This window comes from Onychostruthus taczanowskii, unplaced genomic scaffold, assembly GCF_017590055.1.
Source record: "Onychostruthus taczanowskii isolate IOZ18803 unplaced genomic scaffold, ASM1759005v1 scaffold78, whole genome shotgun sequence".
In the NCBI taxonomy this organism is placed as follows: Eukaryota; Metazoa; Chordata; class Aves; order Passeriformes; family Passeridae; genus Onychostruthus; species Onychostruthus taczanowskii.
The window spans coordinates 654,639-680,627 of NW_024505671.1; the positions used below are offsets into that span (position 1 = coordinate 654,639).

The 25,989-nt window shown below is 36.8% G+C and overlaps 1 protein-coding gene across 6 annotated transcripts in view; it reads left to right on the forward strand.

Annotated features, from left to right (window-relative positions):
• UTRN (utrophin) overlaps positions 1–25,989 on the forward strand; it is a 341,969-nt gene that overhangs the window by 133,275 nt on the left and 182,705 nt on the right. For 5 of the 6 annotated variants that reach the window (XM_041423524.1, XM_041423522.1, XM_041423525.1 and 2 more), the window contains 11 exons: positions 1,048–1,220; positions 5,261–5,411; positions 6,727–6,902; positions 7,775–7,910; positions 8,919–9,068; positions 10,188–10,272; positions 11,787–11,992; positions 13,130–13,247; positions 16,400–16,605; positions 18,116–18,270; positions 23,637–23,826. In XM_041423524.1, coding sequence (XP_041279458.1) covers positions 1,048–1,220; positions 5,261–5,411; positions 6,727–6,902; positions 7,775–7,910; positions 8,919–9,068; positions 10,188–10,272; positions 11,787–11,992; positions 13,130–13,247; positions 16,400–16,605; positions 18,116–18,270; positions 23,637–23,826 — 1,746 coding nt within the window. Of the gene's footprint in view, positions 1–1,047; positions 1,221–5,260; positions 5,412–6,726; positions 6,903–7,774; positions 7,911–8,918; positions 9,069–10,187; positions 10,273–11,786; positions 11,993–13,129; positions 13,248–16,399; positions 16,606–18,115; positions 18,271–23,636; positions 23,827–25,989 lie in introns of those variants that run through there. The other variant, XM_041423527.1, reaches the window with a different exon arrangement.

The window sequence follows — 25,989 nt, forward strand, 5'->3', positions numbered from 1 at the left end:
CTGGATTGGGAATCGTAGCAGGGTCCATGTGTCATATCTGAGGTGTAGTCAGGCTCTGTCTCTCACCAAGAGCTAATTAGCTGTTTCTGCAGCTGCTATGTAGGTCCTTAAAAGCTTTGCAAATTCCAGTCCACTTTTCTGGCTTGCTTTTCTTTCTGCTGTGTACGTGCTTCCATTTCTCATGTTATTTTATAAAAGCAAATATGGGAATGGTGCCAGCCTTTGACAAAGGGGGCAGCCTTTGTTTTGTTGGTGAAATTCTCTTACCCCTGCTTACTCTGCTTCTGTGCTGCCTGGAGTGCAATTAGGAGTGGTTATGTTTAAACAGGATTAAAATACTTCATTTTGGTGCAGGTGTCTCATCTGATTTTAAGTTTTGGTATAGTCTAAGGATGTTTTCGGAAAAAGCAAATAGCAGAGCATAGAATTTTTAGAAGCATTACTGTTTTAAATTCAAAAGATAAGTAAATTCCACTGTCTGCATGGACTGTTTGTCTTGTGAATACCAAGGCAGTCTTACAACGGTATCTGGTTTAAAGGAATTTTCACATCATAGTTCAGTGGTGTTTGAAATTGATTACTTTAACTGTCATTTAAATGTAAAACCTTTATGCAGCCTTATGCTTTTGCAGTTCTGTGCATATGGGAGGTTACATGAAGCATGGTGAAGTTGCATCTTGTGGTCCATTTTTTACATGAGGAAAGAGTGTGTATAGTGACATGGGCAGATGTGTTCGATAGTGAAGCTAGTGTTGTTTTGAGAAGTATGTGCCCTTGACCTTAGGAACAAATTAGATATATATGAATTATTACATCCTTTTCATAAATACCTGAAAAGGATACACGCTTAAAGGATATGAAGATCTATTCAGTTAATTTGCTAAAACTGATTTAAACTGTAGATGTTATTGCTATTACTGGTGGTGATGGTCTTACTGTAGGTGCTGATTTTTGGAAAAGAATTTTGAAAACATTGTGTTTTGGTATTTTTCTTTTATTTCCTGCTGGTGTTGGCTATACTAATGGCTTGTGCCATTGTACTTGCAGAACATAAAAGATATTTTGGATAAACTTGGGGATCAAATTGCAGTAATACATGAAAAGCAGCCTGATATTATATTGGAAGCATCTGGACCTGAGGCAATACAAATAGGAGATGCACTAACACAGCTGAATGCAGAATGGGACAGAATTAATAGAATGTACAATGATCGTAAGTGGTAAGTCAAGCATGATTGGTCTCTGTGGCCGTGTGGTAAATACTTTATGTACATGTTTATATAAGTGTTTTTCAAGTGTACCTTAATGATGAAGATGAGTTTGGGAGTTATCAGCTTTTATTTGTTGGTATTACAAAATAATTTCCAGAATTATTGAAATTTGAAACTGTTAACACGGAAATTGAAGTTTGGCTGCTTTGGCTCGTTGTTTCTGAAATAGAAGGTCTTGTTTATAGAACGTAAAATTTTGTATTTGTAAAGGCATCACAAAGCAAAGTTCTAGAAGAATAATTTTGAGGAGGACATCTTTTAATGAAGAATTCAAGGCTGGTTTTTTTTTTGTTCTTTGAAGGAAGGATGCAGTTTGAAAGAATGGTGTCTTTAAAATACACCACCTATGACAGTTGTCAATAATATTTGTTGTAAGTACTTGAAGATGAGAGACAACATGATTAGAAAATTTTGTTGTTAGGAAAACAAGAGAATACTAAAATAAATGTTTAAGAAATACATATTTCTAATTTCCTTGCCACAAATAGGTGTAATTTCACTTGGGCAAAAAGTTTGATTTCTCCCCACCCCTTACAGAAGAGACATTAAACTTTTTACATTATCTGAATCAGTTTTAAGTCTTTGAAAACAAACTCAATACCACTTAGTTATTCTTGGGAAAGTGTTTTAGAGGAGTATTTTAAATTGGAATTTGTAAAAGTGTCAAAGTACATGTTCGGAAAGTTACCACTAAGCTGAAGGTGCTCACGCTGCAAGCAGCAGTGCACATGGAGATTGCTGCTATGCAAAAAACCCCTTAATGACTGAAAATTATTTAATGAAATTTAAAATTAAATGTAAAGGCTTACACTGTAGTTCATTTGCTTTTACAGTATTTCCTTTTTAATGATGATGTAAGGTAATGAATGATGCAGAAGTTTTGTAGAGCATAAAGTATGCCGTACCATGTTTGCTTGTTTTGTAGCACCAGAAATCTGATACCAAACCCATGTGGTAGTGTGTTTTGAAGAGATGCTTCTAGGAAGAGTGTGTATTACATAAGATGTTTCCACCTCTTTCTAAGAGAACTGATAAATATGTAGGGACATAAAAATCAGTTGGTGGTATCATCTAAATAGACACTTCCAGAAATTCTGGGCCCCTGGATGAGTGAAGGATCAAGATTCTAATAACTCGGCAGGCAATGTTGTTTCACTGTGGGTTCTTAATTTAGAAAACAGTGATGCCAGCTGTGTAGAACTTTGTGCTCTTGCTGGGTGCTCGTGGTCACCTGCTGAATTTGGAGACAGCTGCTCCTGAATCTGATGCCCATCCATATTTATATGCCTGCAGCTATTTTATTGTCCTCCTAGATATTGTATGTACTAAGCTTTAGTTATGCCTTTCTTTCCACTTGTAACTTGAAAAACTTTAACTGATGTTAACATTTTGTAAGTATGAGTACAGTTGAATTTACTACTCAGATTTGCTTTGATTAAGTAGCCAGGGCTAACCAGAAACCTAATCTTCTTATTGAATAAGGTGAGTCAAAGAGTCAGTTCAATGTTTATGAAGAAGTGGAAAAAAGCAACAGATTGTCTCTTCAGTCACTTTGCTGATACAAATTAATCTTGACCTTCATAAAGTTTGTAAAGCTCTGCATATTAATGAGAATAATATTGGATTTCATTTTCATACAAAAAGGGACTATTGGACTACTAATTTAGATAAATGATATATAGCTTCTTGAATATATGAAATGCTGCAGTTTTAATAGAGGCATGCTCTTTGATCATTGAAGACATTATTAATTGCAATATGAAAATGGCATTAGTATTTTTAAACCCTTTCTGTTACAAAGAAGAATTCTTAGTCAAGTTAAATCTTGCTTTTCCCAGTGTTGCACTAAGTATAAGCTGGATGACTATCTCCTTAATCATCTTTGGCTTTTTTCTGTTTCTGGAGTGGGTGGAAATTTTGACAAAATTAGGCAAAGCAGCATCTGAAGCCTCTGGCAAAAAAATGGATTTAGTTTTCAGGGGTAGTAAAGATTTTGTGATTGAATATCAGCTAAGTAGTTAAACCTTTGGTAAATGCTCTGATGAAGCCAAGCACAAGTTTAATTCAACTTAGCAAAGCTTCTAAGTAGTCACCTAAATCCAGCTGACTATATTTGCATTTGAATGTGTAGAGTAAAATGTGTGTGTTTTGTATGTGTATATATAGACTTAATGCTTTGGACTGTTTGTAACTGTGCTGGTTTGCTAGGTCTGCTCATTTTGCTGTGGGTTTTCTCCCAGTGCTAAAAGTGTTGATGACTTGGGAATGAGATGTAGTTTGGAAACAGTGGATTCCTGCAGAGGAGGCAAATGATAGCCAAGTTTTGGTGCAATAGTCACAGGAATTTGGTATTTTTAACTTTCAGATGAGGCAGTCTGTAGGGAAGCAGCAGCACATGCATCTGACTCAAAACTGGAGTGAAACTTTGCTCATTGCTCAAAATACTGATGGAGCTGTAGTCTCACATCAGAAATGCCACAAGTTAAAACTTTGTATCTCAGTGTTCTCTGAAGTTTTAAAAGTTTGTTTTCTGAAAAAGTCATGTGGCCAAAACTCCCTCAAAAACTGTAATTTTTAAGGAAGCCTATAAAACCTTTTTTAACTATTTTAAGTGCTTAGAATGTATCTTCTCATTAAATGTGGAATGAGTTACTGTCATGAGACAATATGCTTAGACTGAAATGTATATGAGAAATAAAGGAACATTGAGATCTGGGGTCAATGTGCAGGTTGATCTAGGGTATTAAATCAAGGTATGTCCTGAAACTGAAATGGTAGAACTAAGAGAGAAGGTTAGAAAAAATAAAGTGGAGATTTTTAAGACTTAAGTCTTAAATTTTTAATACTTTTTTTTAAGACTTGTTAAGACTTATTTTTAAGAGTTGTTACTTGGCTAATAATAATAACAACAAATAAGCCCTGTAGATATCAAGAAATATTGATATTTTGTAAAATGAATTTTAATTTTGATGAAATTAATCTCACTAAGAACACTGGGATTGTTGACTTTAAATAATGAAAAAACACTTGCAATGGTAGCTCTTTAAAGTTTGGTTTTAGATATCTTTGTTAGGGTGCTAATTGCAGATTCTATCTATATATGTGCAATAACCCTGGAGTCTTTACTGTTGCAATTATTTGCAATTGTTTGCAATAATGGGCTGCAAATGACATAGCTCCTCAGTCAAAATAGAAGGTCCTCTGATTAACAGTAGTCTTGGCCTCTTAGGTCTTTAAAGATGACTGTTTATATTAATTTGGAGTAGTTAATAATCAACAAAGAGAAAACAAGCCACTCCATTCCTTTCTGACATGTTTTTCTCATGCTCTCGCTTTGCTAGCTTGTTAACATAACAACTCTCATTTTATTAAAAAACAAATTTCTGACTGTGGTTGTTCTGTCTGTTCCATGCAAGAACATGTTGCCCTTCAAATTAAGCAACACATTATTTGAGGCTGCAAAGATGATGACAATGAAGTATCTGGTAAATTATTGTGTGATTAAATTCTATAAGACTTATGAGTGCTCACTGGCAATACTATGTAATCAAATATATAATCTACATAATCAAAATCACCTTCACTTAATAAATTGTATGCACCAGCACCCCATTTTCTCCTTATGAAGGAGAAAAAAGTGAGCAATTATATTTCATATTTCACACTGTCTGATAGCTGAATTGTTTCATGATAAAGGAGGAAAGGGTTCTGCAGACCAATTTGATGTAGCTAATCAATCTTTATTTTTTAAGTGATAGAACAAGTTTGCTGAGGACTGCCCTTTCTTCCTTCAGCTGGAAGTTAATAACAGTCTGTGCTGTTGGCTTTCACCAGCTGCTACCGTGCCAGGAAGCCTTCAGTACCAGGACTTGGTTAACCAGGCTGTTATTCTTTCTGTTCTGCAAGGCAAATTTCTACTCACTGGAGCGGGATTCCTAGCCTTCTAACTGATATTTTGGGTAATTTTTCAATGCTCTGTTTTCCCCCAGTTGCTTTGATAGAGCGATTGAGGCGTGGAGGCAGTTCCACTGCGATCTCAACGATCTCTCGCACTGGATAGCGGAGGCTGAAGTGTTACTGGCCGATGCGCGTGGGCCAGATGGCAGCCTGGAGCTGCAGGCAGCTGGGCTGCATCAGCAGGTATGTGGGACTGGGGCAGAAAATGAGCAAGCTGGAAACAGCCTCAATTTTCATCTAAAATTGTAGGTTTATAGATAGACATATGGATTTGCAGAGAGGCTGTGCAATTGCACTTCAAAAAGCAGTAACTCTTAACATTTCTATTTTGACTGCAGTTAAAAATTTATTCTTGGGGAAGAACTCAACTCCTACTTACAGGATGGGGTTATATGATCACTCTTAGTATGGATGGGTTTGAGATAATTTGATAATTCAAATGTTGGCATAATTTTTCAGTTTATAAGTTTTGTTACAGCTTCAAAAATACGTTAATCAGACAAAAAATCCAGTATATTATTTCATTTACTTTTGACTCATAATTTTTTTTAAAAATGGACACCAATAAAGGTCATTTATAACTTAGCAAATTTTTTATTTAAACAAATGTCTTTTGGAGATACTGCCTTGTATAAACAATCTAGAAAAAGTGAAGATTCCAAATACAGGGGTCTTGCGTTTCATTTTTTTCAGATTTTGGTTCTGGAATTTAGTTCCCTGATGTTTTTTTTTTTTTGTTTTACTTCCTTTTAAATAAGAAGAAGAAAGCATAACTTCAAGTATCAGATTTTTTTTTCTTTTGAGAGTATTAGTTATCCAAGTGTCAGATGTGTGTTGTGAAAGAAATCTAAGACGCATCTTCTATTTTATCCTTGTTGCTCCTTGAAGTTTTCTTCTAGGGCATTTCAGTTCTCTTTATTGAATAATCTTATTTCTAATCAAGTTGCAAAGAAATTTTTGCTAACAGTGTAAAACTTTTGTAGTCATTAGGAGTGTTTGAAGATTTAATCCTGACATCTGATTTTCTTTAGCCTCATGAATTTTCCGTGGTATCTGGGACCATGGCGGCACAGCCATAATTATACTAGCTAAAATACTCTGAAAGTAAAGAAATATTTGGGGTATAGATTACGAAAAGACATGGTTAAAAGTCAAACTATCTGTTAGAACCACTAGGAAATGCTCTACGTGAAAAGAAAAGGAATCAAAGATGAGTGTAGATTTTAGCACTGGTGGCTTAAATCAATTCTTTTGATTCTTTGTAGTATTCATAGCCTCTTCTGTGTCACTGTCTTCTCATGACACCTAGAAATTTGAATTACATTCAATAAAAGAACATTAATAACTTTGTCAACAGCATCCATTTCTAAGTAAGATGGTTTTAAGTGCCTCTTTTTGTAAAATAATATGCACCCATATCATCCTGCATATCATGAGCCAGATCAAAGTCACTTCAGGTCAATAATAAAATTCTGTGTGGCTTTTATGTTTGTGACAGGAACTTGAAGAGGGAGTCACTAGCCATCAGACCAGTATTTCAGCATTGAACAGAACTGGGGAAGGGATCATACAGAAACTGTCTGCTACAGATGGGAGCTTCTTACAGGAGAAACTGGCAGGATTGAATAGACGCTGGAAAGCAATCACAACAGAGGTCATAGATAGACAACAGAGGTAATAAGTTAATCAAAAATTTGGATGTCTGAACAGATGCAATAAGGAGAAATTAATTGAGTAGACAATGGGAGAGAGGGTGCATTCTGTTGCATACTGTCATTAATCTGAATTTTCCTAATGTTTAGAGCTCTATTTTGAACTGTCTCCTAGAACAAATTTCTCATAAATCCGCCTGAAATTGACTGCTTAGTAAGTCTTTGGAACAGCTCACAAAATGACAACCACAAAACTACATTTTTATAGTTTTCCTTTGTTTTAAAAATAATATCCTTATAAAGCCAGACTTTTTTAGGAAGAATTTCTCAGCTACTTTCTCTGGCTGAAGCTGAACTTGTAAGTATCACTAAGTTTTGTTTTATCACTGACAGAGGTACACTAATTGAACCAACTAGTATAGTTCTTGAATTTTCACAATACTGTAAAGTAAGAACTTAATGTAATTTTGTGTTTTTAACATCTCCTGATACATTTAGGAGTAAAATAGGATCTTGCTTAATTATTTAGTTTGAGAAATTTCATTGAAGTTTTATGTGATTTAGTGGAAGTATTATATATGTCCCTAAAACCTCCAGGGGAAAAATTCAATGTCATTATAATGATTAGGCCTGAATGTATTGTCATTATTGTGACTTACATTTAATGTTTTCTGCAGTCTTTTAAAAGTCTGTTTTATGACTTTGGAACCAAAATTTGTCTATTTTTAGACAGTAGTATTTATTTGTAAATATCTTGTGTCTTAATGATGATGATAGAATCTTTTGATAATAAAATGAATCCTTTAAAATTCTCCAAACACTGAAAAAAAGTTGACCATGGCATCAGAAGTAATTTAGGACTGATGTGCTGGACTTCTTGTTTCACTTTTTAAGGCTAAAAGGAGAGGACCAGCAGCTGATAGAGTACAGGAAGAAGCTTGATGAGCTGCGTTGTTGGTTGGAAAATGTAGAAAATGCTCTGGACACAAGATTTGCATTCAACCATGAGGAAAACTTGCAAGAATTACAGGCAAGACTAATCAGTGTGTAAATATGTATACATCTGTATGTCTTGTGTAAAGCATCAGGACATGGCTTTTGAGAAGGGGAGTTTTCACACTGTGAACAGCCAAAGAAATATTATGGTTGTGTGAGACTATTTTGTGAGATTACTTACACTGGCAAGGTACACCTCGAAATGAAGTTGAGTTGAGTTGGTAACTGTAGCCAGAAGATGGTGTCTGTGTATGAGACAGTGAGAAACAGATATACTACTGATAAAATTTAGTAAGTAGAATTTCAATGGAGATTATGTGTATTTGTCAAATTTTTAATTGCTAAAACCTAGAGCAAAAAAGCTGATAACCTTAAATGGTAAGTAATACCATTGTCCCATTTACTGGGCAGTTGTAATAATCTCTTATGTGTGTAAGATTTTGTCTAACCTGTTTTTTAAACTGTAAGGTTTTTTGGCCATTTTAAGTAAGTTGTGTGCATATGTATGCATTTTTCCTGTTTTGTGTCTGGCTTTGACGACAAAACATCTTTGGTTTGTAGAATGTGTGAAAGAAAATCTTTCTGAAATCCTAAAAGAACGAGAGGAGTAGTCAGTCCAACTATCCTCCTTATTTTTTAAAAATCAGTAAATTTAAAAAGGCAACAAAAAACCCCCTGACAAAACCCCAACCAATCCTTTTTAGACCAAATCTAAGTGGGAAGTCTTGAATAAGTGTTTATAAATGATGTAAAGTAGTTGGCAGTTGTGTTTGTCTAAACAAATTGACTCATGTCAGCTGAGTATTTCCTGCTTGTCATCAAAGTGTAATTTTTCTTGTCATCTACCTTAATATAAATGCTAGAAGTGAAAGGCAATAAATGTTCCAATAATTTCTAGATCAAGCACAGAAACCAAAATAGAAGTTTCTCTGTGTGTGTTCGGGAAAATGCCTAATATTGGAATTAAAAGAAAGCTTTCCTCCTCCTTTAATTAAGCATGTATGCATTTTATTCCGGTCTAAAATTCTTCTGTCCATTTTAGGTCTTAAGTGAAGAGATGGAAGTTCTGGGTGGCAAACTGGAATGGCTGAACAGAACTGAATCTGAAGTACTGTTGGATAAAAATACTGATCTTCAGGAAAAAAACAAACTTTCTGCTTGCCTGCAGTCCCTCAATGTGAGGTGGAATAAGGTGTGCATTTCTTCAGCATTGGGTACCTGAGGTTGAAAATAGAGTGGTATGCTTGGAATGGTTGTTTTCCTTTTTATGTGTCTGTCAGATGTGGCATGTGTATAAAATGATCAGGAAACCATACAGGTATGATTAGGAAATGTACCCCAAACCAGTTACACAAGAAAATACTGATGGACATTTTCCCATCAGATTGAGTTAATTTTGTTAGCTTAGGTTTTTATGCGGTATTTTGTTTTGGTGGGGTTTTTTTTTTTGTTTGGTTGGTTGGTTTTTTCATTTATATTGGCTTTTTTTGAAAGTATTAACTTGAAATTGAGTGTTAGAATAAATCTTTACTGTGTAGGAAAACTGAATGCTTGTAGCAGTTAAGAGAAAAATAAATGAAGCTGTGGTAGAGCTTAGAAAATCTTACTAAGTATGTCTGGGATTCTTCTTAAACATTTCTGTAAGTTAGAAACTCCTGTGTTCAATCTCATTGGCAAGGCTGGTTGGAGTGTAAAGCAAGACCTGGAGATCCAAATGAAAAAAATTAATTTTTTTTTATACTTTATGGATGTCGGAGGTAAGAATTTATTGAGGAAAGGGGCTTTTGATAGTTCAGGGTGAGAAAAAGATGTGGTTTTACCAATTCAGCCATGAAAATAGGGATTCCCCCACTGCTTTGAGCACTATCTTTTCATTACTGACTTAAAAAAACTCTTAAAGAGTATATAGGCACATTTATTTTCACTAAAAAGGAGTTGTAACACTTTCTTTTGTCAGTTCCCTATTTCTCTGCTTTTGTATGAGTGATCAAATCATGCTTTGCATCATCTTTTCTTCCAAGTATATTCAAATATTGAGTTACAGTTTTGGTGCTTAGACAGTAACAAACATGTAAACGACCCATCTACAACAGTTTATTTCTTTTCAATAGTTAGGTGTGACACTGGGATGTGTTGAAAGAACACTTTAGCACCTCTTGAAGTTTTTATTGTTTATTAAAGGATACCTTAAAAAAAATTGAAATATATCTGAGGCATGGTGTAGAATATTTTTGTCTTCCAATAAGAGATTACTTTTATGCCATTAATATAGGTTGTGTTACTGTTTTTGTTTCTCTCTGCTGGGCTGTAGGTGTTCAGAGAAGTGCCGGACAAAGTGAGAGAATTGGAGGCATTTGTTGGGCAGTCCCGTTTTGTTACAAAGACAAAGCCTCCTGGTGAGTCATTGGTCATTCTGTTCTGCTTAATTGTCTTGAGTGTAATCCTCTTTGCAGTCAAAAGTAATTAAAAAAGGAAAAATACTCTATGAACTTGGACAAATAAGAAATGTTGAAGCATTGTACTGAACTTGAGGCTGCCTTCTCATTACTATGGGGGAGAGGGAGTATTTGGGTAGGGAAGAAGTCACTCTGCTCTTCAGGACTGGAGTTCCTCTAAGAGTTTTGAAACGGAGAAATTTTTATAAAGCTTGGGCCTCCTCATCAGGACTAGGTATAGAGTAAAAACCAAAATAGCTGTGTTTGTGACAGCCTGTTTTGTGTGTTTTGTTTCCTGTGGATTTGTGGTCATGCCTTTGACTAATTAAGATCCACTAGAAGCTTTCCATACAGCTAATTATTTGTAAGGTATCTCTTGCATGTGATTTTTTTGCAGTCCTATAAAGGGCGTTCTTCTTCTTTTGGCTTGGTTAGGGGGATGGATCTCCCTTATATGCTAGATACTTACCTTCCTGTATCTCTTAGAGAAAGCTGTCTTAGTATGTGTTCTTGTATCAGGCACTGATACTGGTCATATTTCCAAGTTGTTGGAGGCAATTCAGCAAATACAGATTGTAAACAAAATGCCCATGTCTCCCTTTTGGAAATTTAGGCCAAGAAGACAGCCCTTGCCTGAAACAAAATTGCAATCAATCCTCAGTGAATGAACTCTAGTTTTTCTTTTTTTTTTTTTTTTTTTAATTTCAGCATCAGTAAACAAAATTTGAGGCAAACCAACTTCTGTTTAATCCTTTTGCAACCTTGAATTCAGCTTGTTCTCCTTTCATACGTTTGTTAAACAAAACTTCTGTGTTTTGTTGTTTGGGGGAAGTATGAAATATTCATGCTCCAGCTTGATGTAGCTTAGGGTTTCTTGGAAGTAGAACACAGCTTCTGAAGTGAATGTTACTGTTCATTCAGCTCATTTCTCATTTGTTGTGTAAGGTTAAAAAGAGAGAAAGATGTGACTGAACTAGTGGGCATCTGTCCCTCAGAGAGTTGTGTAATGCCATGTCCGTGAAGCATCTGTTCCAGAACTCGAGCTTAAATGAATTCTGAGCCGAGTGGAGAAGACCTTTCTGCTACATAGTACAAAACTGAGGAAGACAGTTTTAGATGTTTATCTTAAACAAAAATATTGGGTTTTATGCTTAATAATTGTCAATGAGTGTTTAGCTTTGTTCCATTAGGTTTAATGTAATTTTGTCTTTGCAAGTTTTCATCTTGTTTACTGTGAATTTAGGCTGAATCATTTGGGTGGGTGTTTTTGGCATGCAGCAAGAAAATAGCTGCCTTAAAGGTGCATAAGTCTCATTACTTAGCTTCTGGTTGTTAAAATGCAATTTTTGCTGTGCTTTCTCTGTAGATGCTGTTGCATATTGATAGGAGTTACAAAAAGCCTCCTGTAATTCTGAGAACTGCTCATGTAGCCGTGACTTCTTTTTCTTTAACGGTACCCCCACACTCTGTTTCAGATATCCAAAAGGTGGTGCTAGCATCTTCTTCATTGGAAATTCCTGTTCAGACTCAGCAGGCTTTGGAACTTTCTGCACCTGCTGATCTGGACAAAACTAGAACTGAGCTGGCTGACTGGTTGGTGCTGATTGACCAGATGCTCAAGTCAAACATAGTCACTGTGGGAAATACTGAAGAGATCAATCGGACTATTGCACGAATGAAAGTATGTGCCTTTGTGAAGGCTAGTAGAAAATTGTCTCACATTTTAATAGTTCTTACATTCACTAAAGTAACTAAAAGTAATAACATGTTTAAGGAGAAAAAACCCCTGACTGCAACTAAGTGCATAACATGAAAGTTACACTTTAAATGCTCTTATTACACTCCTTTCTCCTTCAGAGCCATTTTCTGTTTATTCTTTTGTCCCTATGTGAGCTAAGTGCCATTATTTTTTTTGTTTGAAACAAAGAAATTGGAGAATACCTCCTGACATCTTTTCGAATTTGTAATAGTTGATTTACACGGAAGACTTCAGAGCAGCCTCATGTCTGCTTAGTGGGTGACCTTTGATTCACTCTTTACTGGTTTCTAATGAGTTTTGTTTGCTGTAGTTACACTACACTGATTTCCAGAGACATGCTAAGAGGATTAAAAGTTGTAATATAAATGCTTATGATGTAAATGTTTATTTCTGTTGATAGCTCATGCTATGTTAAGCCGTGAGTGAGGGCGGTCCTAGTGAGATGTATGCAGCCGTTAAGGTTCATTTTATTTGACTTAATATCAATTAACTAAGTGTAGAGTAAAAGCTGTAGGCTAAACAAGCATTAAACTGTTTCTGTGGGTATCTCACATAGCCTGGAATTTAGAAGAATAATGTGATGTAGCTTTGGAAACACTTTCTTTTAGCTATATAATACTTGTAATATTCTGGTACATGTAGAGAGCAATGGTTTAGAGAGCAACATTATGTAGTGTAATTGTTCCTTCTATTTGTTGTTCTTCACTTTCCCCCTGCACCCACTGGTGCTTCTGATATATATAAATGATTCCAGCTTGGTTAGGAGAAAAATAAGTTATGGAAACTTATTTTCATGTAAGTCTATGAAAAATAGATATTGGAAGATATTGTGCAACAGCTGTGGTAACTATGTGATTTGTATAGGTTAACCTTCACCTCTGGATTTTCAGTAACTGCAATTTACAATATTTTAGCTTTTTAAAGCAGTGCTATAGTACTGTGACAGTTCAAGGGTTACAATAATAATGAGACCAGCTGTATAGTTGTGAAGACGTGTATTTTTTACCTAAATAATACAGGTGAATTTAACTGTTTTCTTCTTTTTGGACTTAAAAACAGATAACCAGTGCAGATATGGACCATCGGCACCCTCAGCTTGATTCTGTTTTTACATTGGCTCAGAATTTGAAAAATAAAACTTCCAGTTCAGACATTAGGACAGAGATCACAGAAAAAAGTAAGTTTATCCATCCTGTGTTTGAAAATTCATTGTTTTCATGACAGTAAAAAATCTTCATATCGTTTTCTAAAATTCTCGATTGAGCATAGCTGAAGTTGCCTTCCTTGAAAAAGAAAAGAAAACTTGGCAATTAAGTGGCTTTCACTTAAACAGTCTAATGAAAATTCCTGGAACGAGAATTGCCTCTTGTGTTGTTGACTGGCTGTTTTTTCAAGTGTGAAGGTCAATAGTTTTGCTGGGATTTTGAAATATTTTGTGAAGAATTTGGATTGCTTCACTGCCACGGACCCAGGGATAAGGATTTTATTTATTGGGAAAAGGAACTAATCATGTTTCTTTTTTTTGTTGAACTCTGAGGCACTGGACAGTTAAAAACATTAATGTTTTTGACTTTAGGATGATGACTTTGTGTGTGTACTTTGACAATTGTTCACTGAGAGTAGAGATTTTAATTAACTGACACATACTTAAAAAATTAATTTCCAATTTAAAGGTCTCCACTAGATTTGAAAATTTATTTTACTGGTACCTAAGAAATGTACAATTGTCACAATTTGAAACTAAAGGACAGTCTGTTTTTTGAAGTCTTAAGCTTTGCTCATTGCTAAGATTAGAAAATTCATGCAGCAGGGAATACCATAGTTAGAAATAAAAATTGAAAGATATATTTTTTTATGTTCTCCTCTGTAATCTAGTTTTCCTTTACTCCATCTACATTAATTTCTTTGGTGTCCATAAGACTTGATGGAGATGATGTGGTCAGATACGAAGCCCACAGAGGGGTGGTTTTTCTGGTGGTCTGATGAGATGGCGTCTGCTCTCTGAGGTTCACAGACTATGGACTGGTAGGGGCAGTAAGATTCAAGAATCAACTTCGTTTTGCAGTCACTCAGAACTAGGGGTGAGGTGGAAACTCAGGGCAGGATAATAACCATGGGAGTCAGTCAACAAGGGGACATGGCGTCAGTCACAAAACGTTCTGGATTCTTCAGAGAAGCTGAACAAGAAGTAAAGTACTGTGTATTGGAAGTTTGAGGTCCCCTATAGTCACGCACATCCAGAGTGGGAAAAGAGAGATTGTATGTGGTACCATGGATTCAGCTTCCAGTAGATACTTTAGATGTGTGTGAAGATTTCTGCCTGTCATGAAACATGAAAATTGAAGGTTTTGTTGCGACTGACATTTGTTAAGAAAAGTTTGCTCTTTGAAGAAAAGTGATGGTCTATGCTGCTTATGCATGTCATTGTTTAAAAACTGAGTATGTAAAAAATCTGAATATATATCAGAATGTACCAATGTCCTACAACCTTCTGGGAGTCTGCTGTGTGTCATCAGATGAAGCATAATTACTCAAATTGATAGGAACAGAGAAACAGAAAAACTTCCTTCTTTGGAACTTTTCTCCCAATTGCTTTATAGACTTTTGCTTTTTGGAATTGAAAAACCAGTCTCATCAGGAATTCTTTCTAGTCCTTCTGCCTGTGATATGAGACTGGTGCCCATGACAACTTTTTTCTAGGAACTAATCTCTTGAACCCACTGGGTCCTGAGGCTACCAGGAATGTCACTATTTTTCTGTCCTGTTTTGCTGGAGGTAGAAAAAAGGGTAAATATGTCAGTAGTGTAGAGAGTAAGGTTAATCTGCCCATTAATAAGAAAAGGTATACAAACAATGTTTGTTCTCTGCTAGTAATACTACTATGTAAGCGTCAAATATCTGTGATTGAAAATTAATCCACAAGCTGCCTGTGGGTTGAAGTGGATCAATCTATATTGCACAAATTATTAGGTTTGTCTACCAATGTGGTAGAGTGATATTTACTCTGATAGGTGGGCTTTGCTGCTGCGGTCTTTGAGAGCTTTGTGGAACTAAACAGAATATTGTTGAATGTGTTAAAGTTAAGAGATTTTCTCAAGCAGATGAAGCACAATGGCTTTGTGTAATTGCGAAAGGTTAAAATAAAATGAAATGTAAGCCACTTAAATGGTTTCCATTTAAGTGCAACCTTTGGCATTTTGCTTCATGGAAAATTGAAGTGACTTGAGCATCCAGTGTGTTAATTTTTTAATAAAATTTTAAATTTTTAATTACTGTTAAAATAAATATGTTGGATGTCTTACCTACTGTGTAGTTCTTTCTGAACAGAGTAGCACAAAGCTCAAGAAAACCAGCTTAGTCTTTTTTGATTTTGCTTTTTTTACATTCTCTTTTTTAGAACATTCTTTAATGATGCAATTTGTTCCCTGTAACTGTCATGACAAAAAGCTGTTTCCACCTCTATAGATTTCAAGTAATGCACTTGCTTTAATGGTCTTGTAACTATCCAGGAAAAGATACGATGCCATGCATTTCTCTCCAAAGACAGATTCACTGCTTTTTGTGATGCACTATTTTTGTTCTAGGCTCTTATGTTGTGTTTTTCACTCCTTGTTTATTAAAGGTTAAGTGTGTTTATATATCATCTAATTAAACTATTTATTGAGAGGAGTGGAATTCCTTCCACTTGAAGGAAGTGGGGTATAACCAATAACTTCTCTCTTCTGCTGTGTAATCTACTAAATTCTGTAGAAACCTGTGGTGGAATTAATTTGCCAAAGTAGTTTGTTACTACCTTGTAGAATGTTTCTCCATTGGCCAAAAAATCTCGTGACCCGTAGTACGGTGCCATGAGACAGTGGTCTGGAATGCTCAGTTTGCTTTGTACAAGCTGTCTAAACAGCATTTATTTACTTATTTGTTATTTACTTATTTATTTGTACTGGTTTAAGTTACACATGCACAAAGATGACTTGCTGGTCCAATTACCCTAAAATTGTGCTCCTTAGAGCCATGCTGCTGACATATCTCTGCTGTACAGTTTCCTACATGTGTGTACTTTAAAAGTAATAATGACTTTGAAGTATTCAAAAAATAATAGTTGCACTTGTGTGCTGACCTGCTTAAACAAGAGGAAGCCAAACATCTTTGCATTTTTTCATTTGCTTCTGTGACTATGTCAACTAGACAGGGAGCTAAAATACTGAATAGTGAGACTATTGTATTTGAGAATGTTTTATATTATTGCCTTTTGCCCTGAAAATTAAGAGGTAGTTATGGCTTCTTTTTCACTTGCTACATATTTTTCACGTTCTGTGTTTTCCTCTGCAGTGGAGAAGCTGAAGAACCAGTGGGACAACACCCAGCACAGCGTGGAGGTGCGGCAGCAGCAGCTGAAGCACATGCTGGCAGACAGCCTGCAGTGGCATGACCAGAGGCAGGAGATGGAGCACCTCATGGAGCAGTGCGAGATCCGTCTGCGAGTGCTCCTGCAGGCCCCAAAAGAGATGCTTGCCAAACAGATTGCAGAGAGCAAAGTAAGACCACTAATGCTTATTTTTTTCCATACCAGACTCCTGAGTCTGTGTAATGCTACTGGCTTCAATTGATGAGTGAATGTGCAATTTAGTAGTTGTACTATTTTCTGTCTCTTTTTGGGCATGATATTTTAATTGTCTGTGTTTTTCAGTATATCAAACTTCCCAAGAATCCCATTCTGGGAGGTAAACAGGTGGCATGTGTGCCTTTTAAAGCTTAGCTGAAATTAGTATACTTTAACATCAAAGAAATTATATTATGCAAAAAGCTTGAACCCCAGGCCAATTAAAATTTAATGATACTGCTACAGAATTGACTTCATAGAAATGTTTAACGGTAGCTTCATAAGTCAAGGAATGGACTAAGGTATTTAAAATTGTCCTGCATTTCACTTCTGGTGGACGCCAGGCATATCCAATGCCTTTTTTTTTTTTTTTTTTTTTGATTCCATGCTGTCTTTGATGCTTTTTATATCATATCAAGCGTGCTGTGATAAATCTGTAAGTCTAGTGTCCTTTGTCCTGGTGGCTGTCAGAAAAAGGCTGGGCTGTAGGTGGCACAGTATGAGAGCTAAAGACACAAAGCAGTGAGGAGAGGCTCTTAAAAGTGCAATATTTAGAACAGGGATATAAAAGAGCTTAAAATAATGTGTGCATATATATATATGTATGCACATATATGTTCATGAAGGGGCAACATAGGGATGCAGGTGAGTAATGAAAGAGGCAGGGAATATGACTGTGAGAGTTGCTTACCAATCCTTAGCTGTTTAAGTAGACAGTAAAGTTGTGTGCTTTGCACAACTATCTGACTAGTGTCTATCTCTGCATAAGCAGGGAAATAGAAATGGACTATTAGGTCTACTTTGTTTTCTTAAGTGAAGGCAGGTCCATTCACAAACAGAAAGTTGGAGGCCATAATATGCAAGTGGATATATATATATATATATATACACATATATATATATATGCAAATACTCTTTCTCATTTTCAAATAATATTGAGTTTAGATTCTCTAAAGTCAAGGCATATTGTAATTATCTTGCCACAATAATGAAACCTTTCTAATGTATTTCCTTAATTTTAAACAAAAAGCCAAAACCAAAAACCCCAAACAATGAAATCAAATTCTCGTACTGCACATTTCATTTATGCTGCTTTTAAATGCCGCTTATATTGCTATTATAATAATTCAAACTCATCCATGCTACTCAAAATACAGAAGTATTTTTATTTCTGTTGCCAGTAGACTATAAAAGAGGATTTCTCTAACCTTTGACAGTTCTGGCAAATACAGCTTTTTCTCACCTATTTATATTTTGATTAGTTCATTATCAGGACATTTAATATCTGTAGATTTTTTTCTTTAAGGTTTTACTCCTAGATGAAAAATGTGCACACTTTGCTTTTTAGAAAAGAGGAAAAAATGAGGGCTTTATGATACGTGATAAAATGCATAATATGAGAAATAGTCTGATTTTAATCTGTCTCATTTGGCATTGCTTTTTAGCTGTTGGTACAGGATTTGCATAGAGGTGACATCACAGTAGCAGCATTCAATGATTTTTCTAATAAACTACTTCGAGAGTATCGTGATGATGACTCAAGGAAGGTGAAGGAAACCACTGACCAAATGAACACTTGCTGGGTTAATTTGAACCAAAGGTAACTACAAGGTTTCACTCTATATGCAGCAGCTTGTGCCTTAAACTTGCATTCTGTGTATGCATGTGTATTTTAGTCTCTTCTCTGTGTGCTTTAGTGCAGCATTTGGTGCTGCTGGGGATAATCAGTCAATTGCAGTCAAGCTCGTTTGATGATTGAAATTCCCACAGTTCACAATGAAAAGCTTCTGTATGACTTCCCATTTATGCTGTGTGTTTTTAAGCAGAAAAAAAAGGGACTTCTTATGTTTGGTTTCAGGTTTTCCTGTGGCTGTTATTCTCTAAGTGTCTTTGAAAGTTCCTCTCTTACTCTTTATTGCTGGTACGAGTTATGTATTGGTAGTTTGTTATTGCCCTTCCTTTTCGTAAGGCTGTAAGTGTTCAGCTTCATCTTCCCATGCATTAATTCCTTATGGCCTTTCATCTAATGGAAACTTCCTCTGAATGGGGCTGTGCTTTGGGTTCTTGAGTGAAATCCTTCCAGTATGCCCATCTAGAAAATACTTGTGCTGTAGGAACTGAGACTTAATTGACACTTCTTTCTCTTCATCCTCTATTAAGATGTATCTGCAGATATGTCTCAATGAAAATGTGATATTTTCCTATGCATATTTTTTTTTCCTGCAGGGTAATCTAATTTCTGCAGAAATTCTTTTGAGTATTTGGTATTGATAGACAATTAACATTTAGAGTAGTGTCTGACTTTGAAATCTTAAAGTCTATATGTATTGTGGTTAGAGGGAGAGAAGAAAAAATTGGTCCTCTTTATGTGGGAGTGGGGAAGATGACAACTAAAGTCTATATGTATACATGTGCATGTAAAAGCAGCTGCTTTTGGAATGGGATGTCAGTTAAAGGAATGAAAAGCCTACTTAGTAAAGCTTAAGGAGATGTTTTCTCTTGAGGAGTGATTGGAGGAGACCATTATAGAAATGGTAAAATTAGAGAACAGTTGGAATTGGAAGGGGCCTTAAAGATCATCCAATTCCAACTCCCTGCCATGGGCAGACCACAGTCCACTAGATCAGATTGCTCAAATCCCCATTCAGTCTGACCTTGGGCACTTCCAGAGATGGGGCATTCACAGCTTCTCCTGTTCCAGTGGCTCACCACCCTCACAATGAAGAATTTTTCCTGATAGCTAATCTAAATATGCCCTCTTTCAGTTTAGAGCCATTATTCTTGTCCTGTCCTTACGTGCCCCTGCAAAAAAGTCCCTCACCATGTTTCATGTAGGCCCCCTTCAAGCTCTCCAGGGCTACTATAAGGTCCCCTGGAAGCCTTTGCTTCTCCAGGCTGAACAACTCCAACTCTCTCAACCTTTCCTCATAAGAGAGGTGCTCCAGCCTTCAGAATATTTTAGGTTTTCCTCTGGGTCTGCTTCAACATGTCCACATCCTTCTTATGCTGGAGCCCCAGAGCTGGATGCAGCACTCCAGGTGGGATCTCACCAGAGTGTGGCAGAGGTGCAGAATCCCCTCCCTTGCCCTGCTGCCCACACTGCTTTGGTTGCAGCCCAGAAGACGATTGGCTTTCTGGGCTGCAAGCACACATTACTGGGTCATGTCCAGCCTCCTACCCAGCAGCACCCCCAAGTCCTTCTCAGCAGGGCTATTCTCAGTAAGCAGGTAATGAAGGAAGCAGAGTGGAATGTCATCCTATCCTTGCTTGGAGGAAAGTCGTTCTGTCATTTTGTGCTTTGGATGTGGCAGCTTGTTTCCTAGTTAATTAGAGGATGAAGGGAAGCAGCTCCTTGTTGGATTAGCATTGACAGTAGACTAAAACTCTGTATTAGTCTCCTTCACATTCAGACTTTGCAGTGTTATGGCTAGAACTGGCATAAAACTGCCCACTACTCAGAGAAGGTGACCAGAAAGAAGAGCTCCTGCCTGGAAGCTTCTAATTAGTTTTGAATCTGCTTAAAGTCTAATATAATAAGCTACTGCATTTTGTTGTGAAGCTCCTTAATTATCACTGGGGCTACTGTTTGAAGTCTGCAGCCTAAGGAAGGTGAATATCTGCTTTGTTTATTAACTGGTGGCAGAATGTAAAGGACAGCTCTGAGAGCCAGTGTGGAGCTGCTCAGTGTAACCCCATCTGAACAGCACAGTAGAATTAAAAGGGGAGAATGTGCAGTAAAAGCACCTTTTCAACAGGGTGAAGATTTTATACTTGCTTTAAATGCAATAAATAGACATACCAGTGATGAGGCTTACTTTTTGTGACAGATGTTGGGACATGTGAGACTTACGCATAGAGTGGACATATAGCCCTATGGCTTCTATAAAAATAAATCTGTATTTATAGCATAATGCTTTAAAATACCAGTTTGTTTCTTTACTTGAAAGTTGTGGAAAGGGTCCTTCATAACATCACCTGGAAGGATTGTGGTTCTGGTCACCATAAGAACACTACCAGGAAGAGTATAGCCATGGCATGTAAAGTGAAGGAGCTTATTTTAAAACTGTTGGCATGAAGAGATTGAAGCTCCCCAGCTTGACATTGTGTAAATGGGATATTTTGCCCAGTGGCTATTTATGTTCTATTTTTATATGGCTATTTATGTTCTATTTTTATACTTTACGGTGAAACCATAGTTGTTCTATCTGTTTGTGCTGCCTTGGTAATGGCTTATAGTTTCTTTCTGTACCGTCTCAGATGTTAGTTTCTGAATTTCTTTCAATCACACACATGTATGCATTGCAGATTTTTAGTATAAATCTGAAAAAATAATTGGGTGGAACAGAAACCTGAAACAGAGCTGTGAAAAATAATAGAATAACATTTTTTTTCTTGGGTGTGTGTTTGCCAATAGAATCTTCACAAACTTTCTCCACTATCACTGTATTAGGTTAACTGTATTTGAAAATAATTCTCCAGCTTCTTCTCACATTTGGTTCTTGCAGCCTGGAAGATATACAGATCATCTGGCTTTTGAGACTGCTCTAATTGTGTCAGAATTATTTGAAAATCTGAGTTATGTTTTTATAGCATAGGGTAGTTTTTAATCTGCAGTACAGAATTCTCCTTTTTTCTATTTTCTATTTGATGTTTGAGGTCTTTACTAGCAGAGGAGGAAAGTATTTCCATTTGCTCTCCAAAAGTTTTGCTCAATACTGCTTGCTATACATGCCCTTTTTAAAACCACCCATGTAATCTTAGGACATTAGTTGTAAATTTGTATGTATTTAGTGACAGGATTGTTTTTCAGCTTTAATTCAAATATATGGCAACAGTGGGTTGGTAATAGGATTTCATTCTTTCCTTAAAGCTCAACCAAGCAAAAAGCTTGAGAAATGAAAACTTTAGGATGAAGAAAATATTCTTCAATGAATATTGTTAACTTGAAAGTTCAGGTTGTCTTGATTCCTATCTAATACATCAGTACTTAGAGATTTGGGTCACTTAGTGTTTCATCCTTTGGGGCTGTTCTTTTCTTTTGAAGGACACCTTTATTACCAGTTTGTTCTTCCTGCTGTCACTCCTGGTCTTCCACCTTTGGCCTTAACCCCCTGCTGGGAAAGAAAATCCCTGCAGAGGGAGAGGGTTTTGAAGTTAGAGCTCATAACTGCTTTTACTTTACATTTTCCTCACAGTTCCTTGGTGTGCTCTAATTTTTTAGCAGGTGCTTATTATCTTTTCTGGACAGGATATATCAAACTACTTGTTATCCCTAGCATGCTATCTATTATTTTTTTTTCTTAAGACTGGGTGAAGCATTCCAGCTTTAAGTGAGAAGCAAGAATCAAAGCTTCTTGCTCTGCTAGTCATTTGCTAGCTGACAAAACTTGGGCAAGCACAAAGTCAGGAATGATTCTAAGACTCTTATTTTGGCTAAAGCAATTATTAGCAAGTGGTGTAAGACCAAAGCTTCTAAAATAGGGCTTGCAACATTATCTTTGTGCAAATTGTCCCTAAAAAGTTCAGTTGGTTATGCTAAAACTTAGGAGTGTGAGCCTGGCAGATTTGGGGTTGCATGAGATTTCCTCACAGTCCTCGAAAGAAAACGGCTTTTGCTTCTATGTGTCTCTTCTGATGTGCTAGTAAACCAGGCTACTTGCTTTTTAATGTCATCCTGAATGGTACTGAACACCCACTGCTTCTTTTCTAAAGGGAATATTTTAACTAGTTCTGAAATTCACAATTCCAAACATAGTTATTCCTTCATACTGCTGAGCAGTACATCCTGACAAGGAAGAAAGAAAGCTGAAGTAGATGGGAAGATGCAGAAGACGCAAATTTGGGCCTGTTTGGAGAAATGTGAAAATACCAAATGCTGAGTGTTTTGGCCTTGTCTGTCTTGAAATTAAATACCACTTTACCCCTAATATATTCTAATACAGCTAGTGCTTGATGTGAAAATAAATTTAACTTTCTACTTACTCAGCAGAAGCATTCTAGCTGCTAGCTCTGTTAGAGGTTTCTCAACAGTGTTCTGGTGTGGGACAGCTTGTTTCTTTTGTCCTGATTTTGGGAGAAGGAATTCTGCAGAATAAGAGCCTCAAATGGGTGAAATTTAGTTTGTCATGCTTTATTAATGTTGCTAATCAGAGCTTTTAAAATTGCTGACTATAATAGTTTCTCATCTGAGTTTCATTTCAGTCACTAGAAGACAGTACTCTTATGCAGAGCCATAAGGTGATTTTTTTCCTAGGAAATTATTTGAAGTTGCTGATAACTTAATGTTTGGATTATATTGTTATTACATGAAAAAATCCTCTTCCGGACACAAACTTTAGTTTTTGCATCGGTTAGAAATCTTTTGGATGATTGAAAATTGGTACATATTCTGTCAGTCTTTTTTAAGTTTGTTGAGTATGGTTGACTGTTATGATGGCCGTGCATTATTCTGTTTGTTTGAGTGATTGTGTCAAAAGTCTTCTAGCAGAGAGAACCAGGTATCTGACTTTTCATCCCTTAGCACTTTAACTCTTAAGAATTTATGGCAGTGTTTGTGCTCACTGTAAAAGAGGAACAAAAATACCCCAAGCACTCAGTGCTTCTACGCCATATGTTTTTTGTTGATGGGGAAAAGCCCATTTTTCACACATGGCAATAACACTTCTACCATTTGAAGTAGAGTAAGTTGATGATGGTAACGCTCTAAAAGGAAAACCTAGGTTTTTAATTAATAACTGAATTTTTACTGCATGCCTTTTAAAAAAGGTCTGTCAAATGTATAACCAGTTCAGGACATCTGTGGGTAGCTATGGACACACTAAAAACAGTGATATAAATTATGATAAAACAAGCTGTGTCTTTGTTCTTACTAGAGATGCACTTCAGATTTCCTTTTAGTAGTTTCATTATGGTGTATATAATGCTGTATCTTATGTGGGAATATTCTGACACTTGTCTTGTTTTCAGAGCTGTCGATAGGCAGAATTTCTTGGAGATTGAGATGAGGACAGTACAGGCCTCACACAAGGATCTGGAGAGCTTCCTCAAGTGGCTTCAAGAGGCAGAGACAACAGTAAATGTTCTGGCAGATGCATCCGAGCGTGAGAACACTGCTCAGGACAGCGTCTACATAAGGGAACTCAGAAAGCAAATGCAGGTGAGATGCTAAATTATATTGCTGTTATTCAGGTTTTCTCTCAATGGCAAATGTTATAAAGAAAAGCTATCTACATGCTTGGGAAAGGCTGCAGCCTACTGAAAGGTGTTTCCTAAAACAGTGTTTTGGAAGTCAGGTGTATGAAAGAGGCAGATTTGTCTTCCTAAGGTGAAGCACACATTTTTGTGTGTGTCTTTGGCACTGAGGGCTCTTAAATGTCCTTGGAGGGTGACTGCATTCAGGAAGTGTATGCTTCATTAAACCAAGTCATGTTGTGTGATTGTTCAACCAAACAATTTAATCTACTTCCCTCCAAGTAAAGCCCTCCTGGGCTGCACTCTCTCCTATTTCTGTCTGCCACCTTCCTCCTGCTTTTTCAGCAATCCAAGTAGCTGTGCTTGGATTACCTCTTCTCCCTTTCCTACTGCCCAGCAGCTCCCCAGCTGGCCTTCTTTCTTGTTCAGGCCCCAGTCTGGAAACCTTAGAAATGACTGAGGAGTTTAACTGACACCACTTATTAAATCCTGCACTCTGTGTTTGGATTAATGTCACCTGTGATCTAAGTGGGTTTGAGCAGATTATAATGAAAAAAGGTGTTGCTTTTAGTAGTGCTCTTAATCTGAACATATCTATGCTGAATTGAAATGAAACAAGACTGTTAAAAATATCTGATAGCAAGTTATTCTTGCTAATCATAGTAAGAGCACAGTATTTTTTGGAAGCTTGTATCTGTTGAAGATGGCATGTCACTTAGCAATGTTCAAATGATTCTAGTCAGTGAGGTAACTCATCTGTAGAGATGTGGCTTTTTGTGAATTGCTGAGACTAGTCTGTAGTGGTGACACCTAGAGCTTAATGTTATGCTTTCTACTGGTGCCACTTCCAACTGCTGTAATGTAGTGGAGGTGGAAGAGCTAAAACAGGGCACAGGCAACCAACAACAGAAGGCAGTGCTATGTGTAAATAGACTTATTTCTGCATTACCTTGTGTTCTGTGGAGTCAATCACACCAAGACACAGCTGTTATTTCAGTTTGTTGTCTCTGTGTGGCTGTGAAGCACTGTGTGTGTGAAAGGTTGTTTGCCATTCTTTGTTGTGCTGCAATCTGATTAAAATTGCCTGAGTTGTGCTGCGTGAGGAGAGAACTGTTGGGCAAGACTGCTGTGAGAGAAGAAGGTCTATAACCAGCTCCTGACTTTCCACGTTGTCCTGGCTTGTCACAACTGAAAGGGCAGGTGGAGGTGCTGGGGCATGACCTCCTCTGGTTCAGCATCCTGGTACCTGATATTGTCCATATCTTTGAGACTGTGTGTTTCCACGCACCGTGCGTATGAAATATTATCACTTAACTCACCCACAACCTTACATAACGTTGTAAGCCTTTTCTGGCTACCCTAGGAAGTGGAGCATGTCAAAGACTGTCATAGCATAATGACTTCCAGAATGGACTTTGTTCCCTACCATTTTACAGTCTTTAAATGTAAATGAAGACATTCATATCATGACACTGGCAAACACTCCAAAATCACTGATTATGTTTTCACTTATTTATTGCACTTCTGAAAACAAAATGAAGCTCTACGTCTTGCTGCACCTCAAAGGAACAAGCCTACTCTCTTGCAGGTTCTTAAGCTTATTATCTGATTAAAAAAAGATAATTTCCTGGTTTTCGTCCATTATGTGCTGTAAAATGGCAGTGTTGTTCTCTTGGTGCCTCGTTGAATATGTAAAGAAGTATTGGTTTTAAGGTTAGTGTTTAAATGGTTTTAAGAATAATGCAGGGATTATAACCTTCTCTGTTCTGTGTGAAGATGCCCCTCCTCCCAAGGCCTGTGCATTAAGTAAAACTTTTCTATGATTTCAAGGTGTGATAAATTCTAGGTGAAATGAGCTGAACCTAGACAAAATGTGATGAATTTGTTGTTGTTGCTGCTGTTACATGTCATGCATTTTCAAAATAGGATCATCTGTTAAACTGGCACCTGTGCATGCATGGGAGGACTGTCCTCCATTACATTTTGGGCCTGGCTTGTTTGGCTGCAGCTCAAGTCACTCTCCAGTGGAATCAATGATCTGAGCCCTGAAGCCTTGTTTTGCCTTTCTTTGTGATACCTGAGGCCAGCAACAGTACTATGCAAATAATGCAGACTTTGAGTGTGGTTG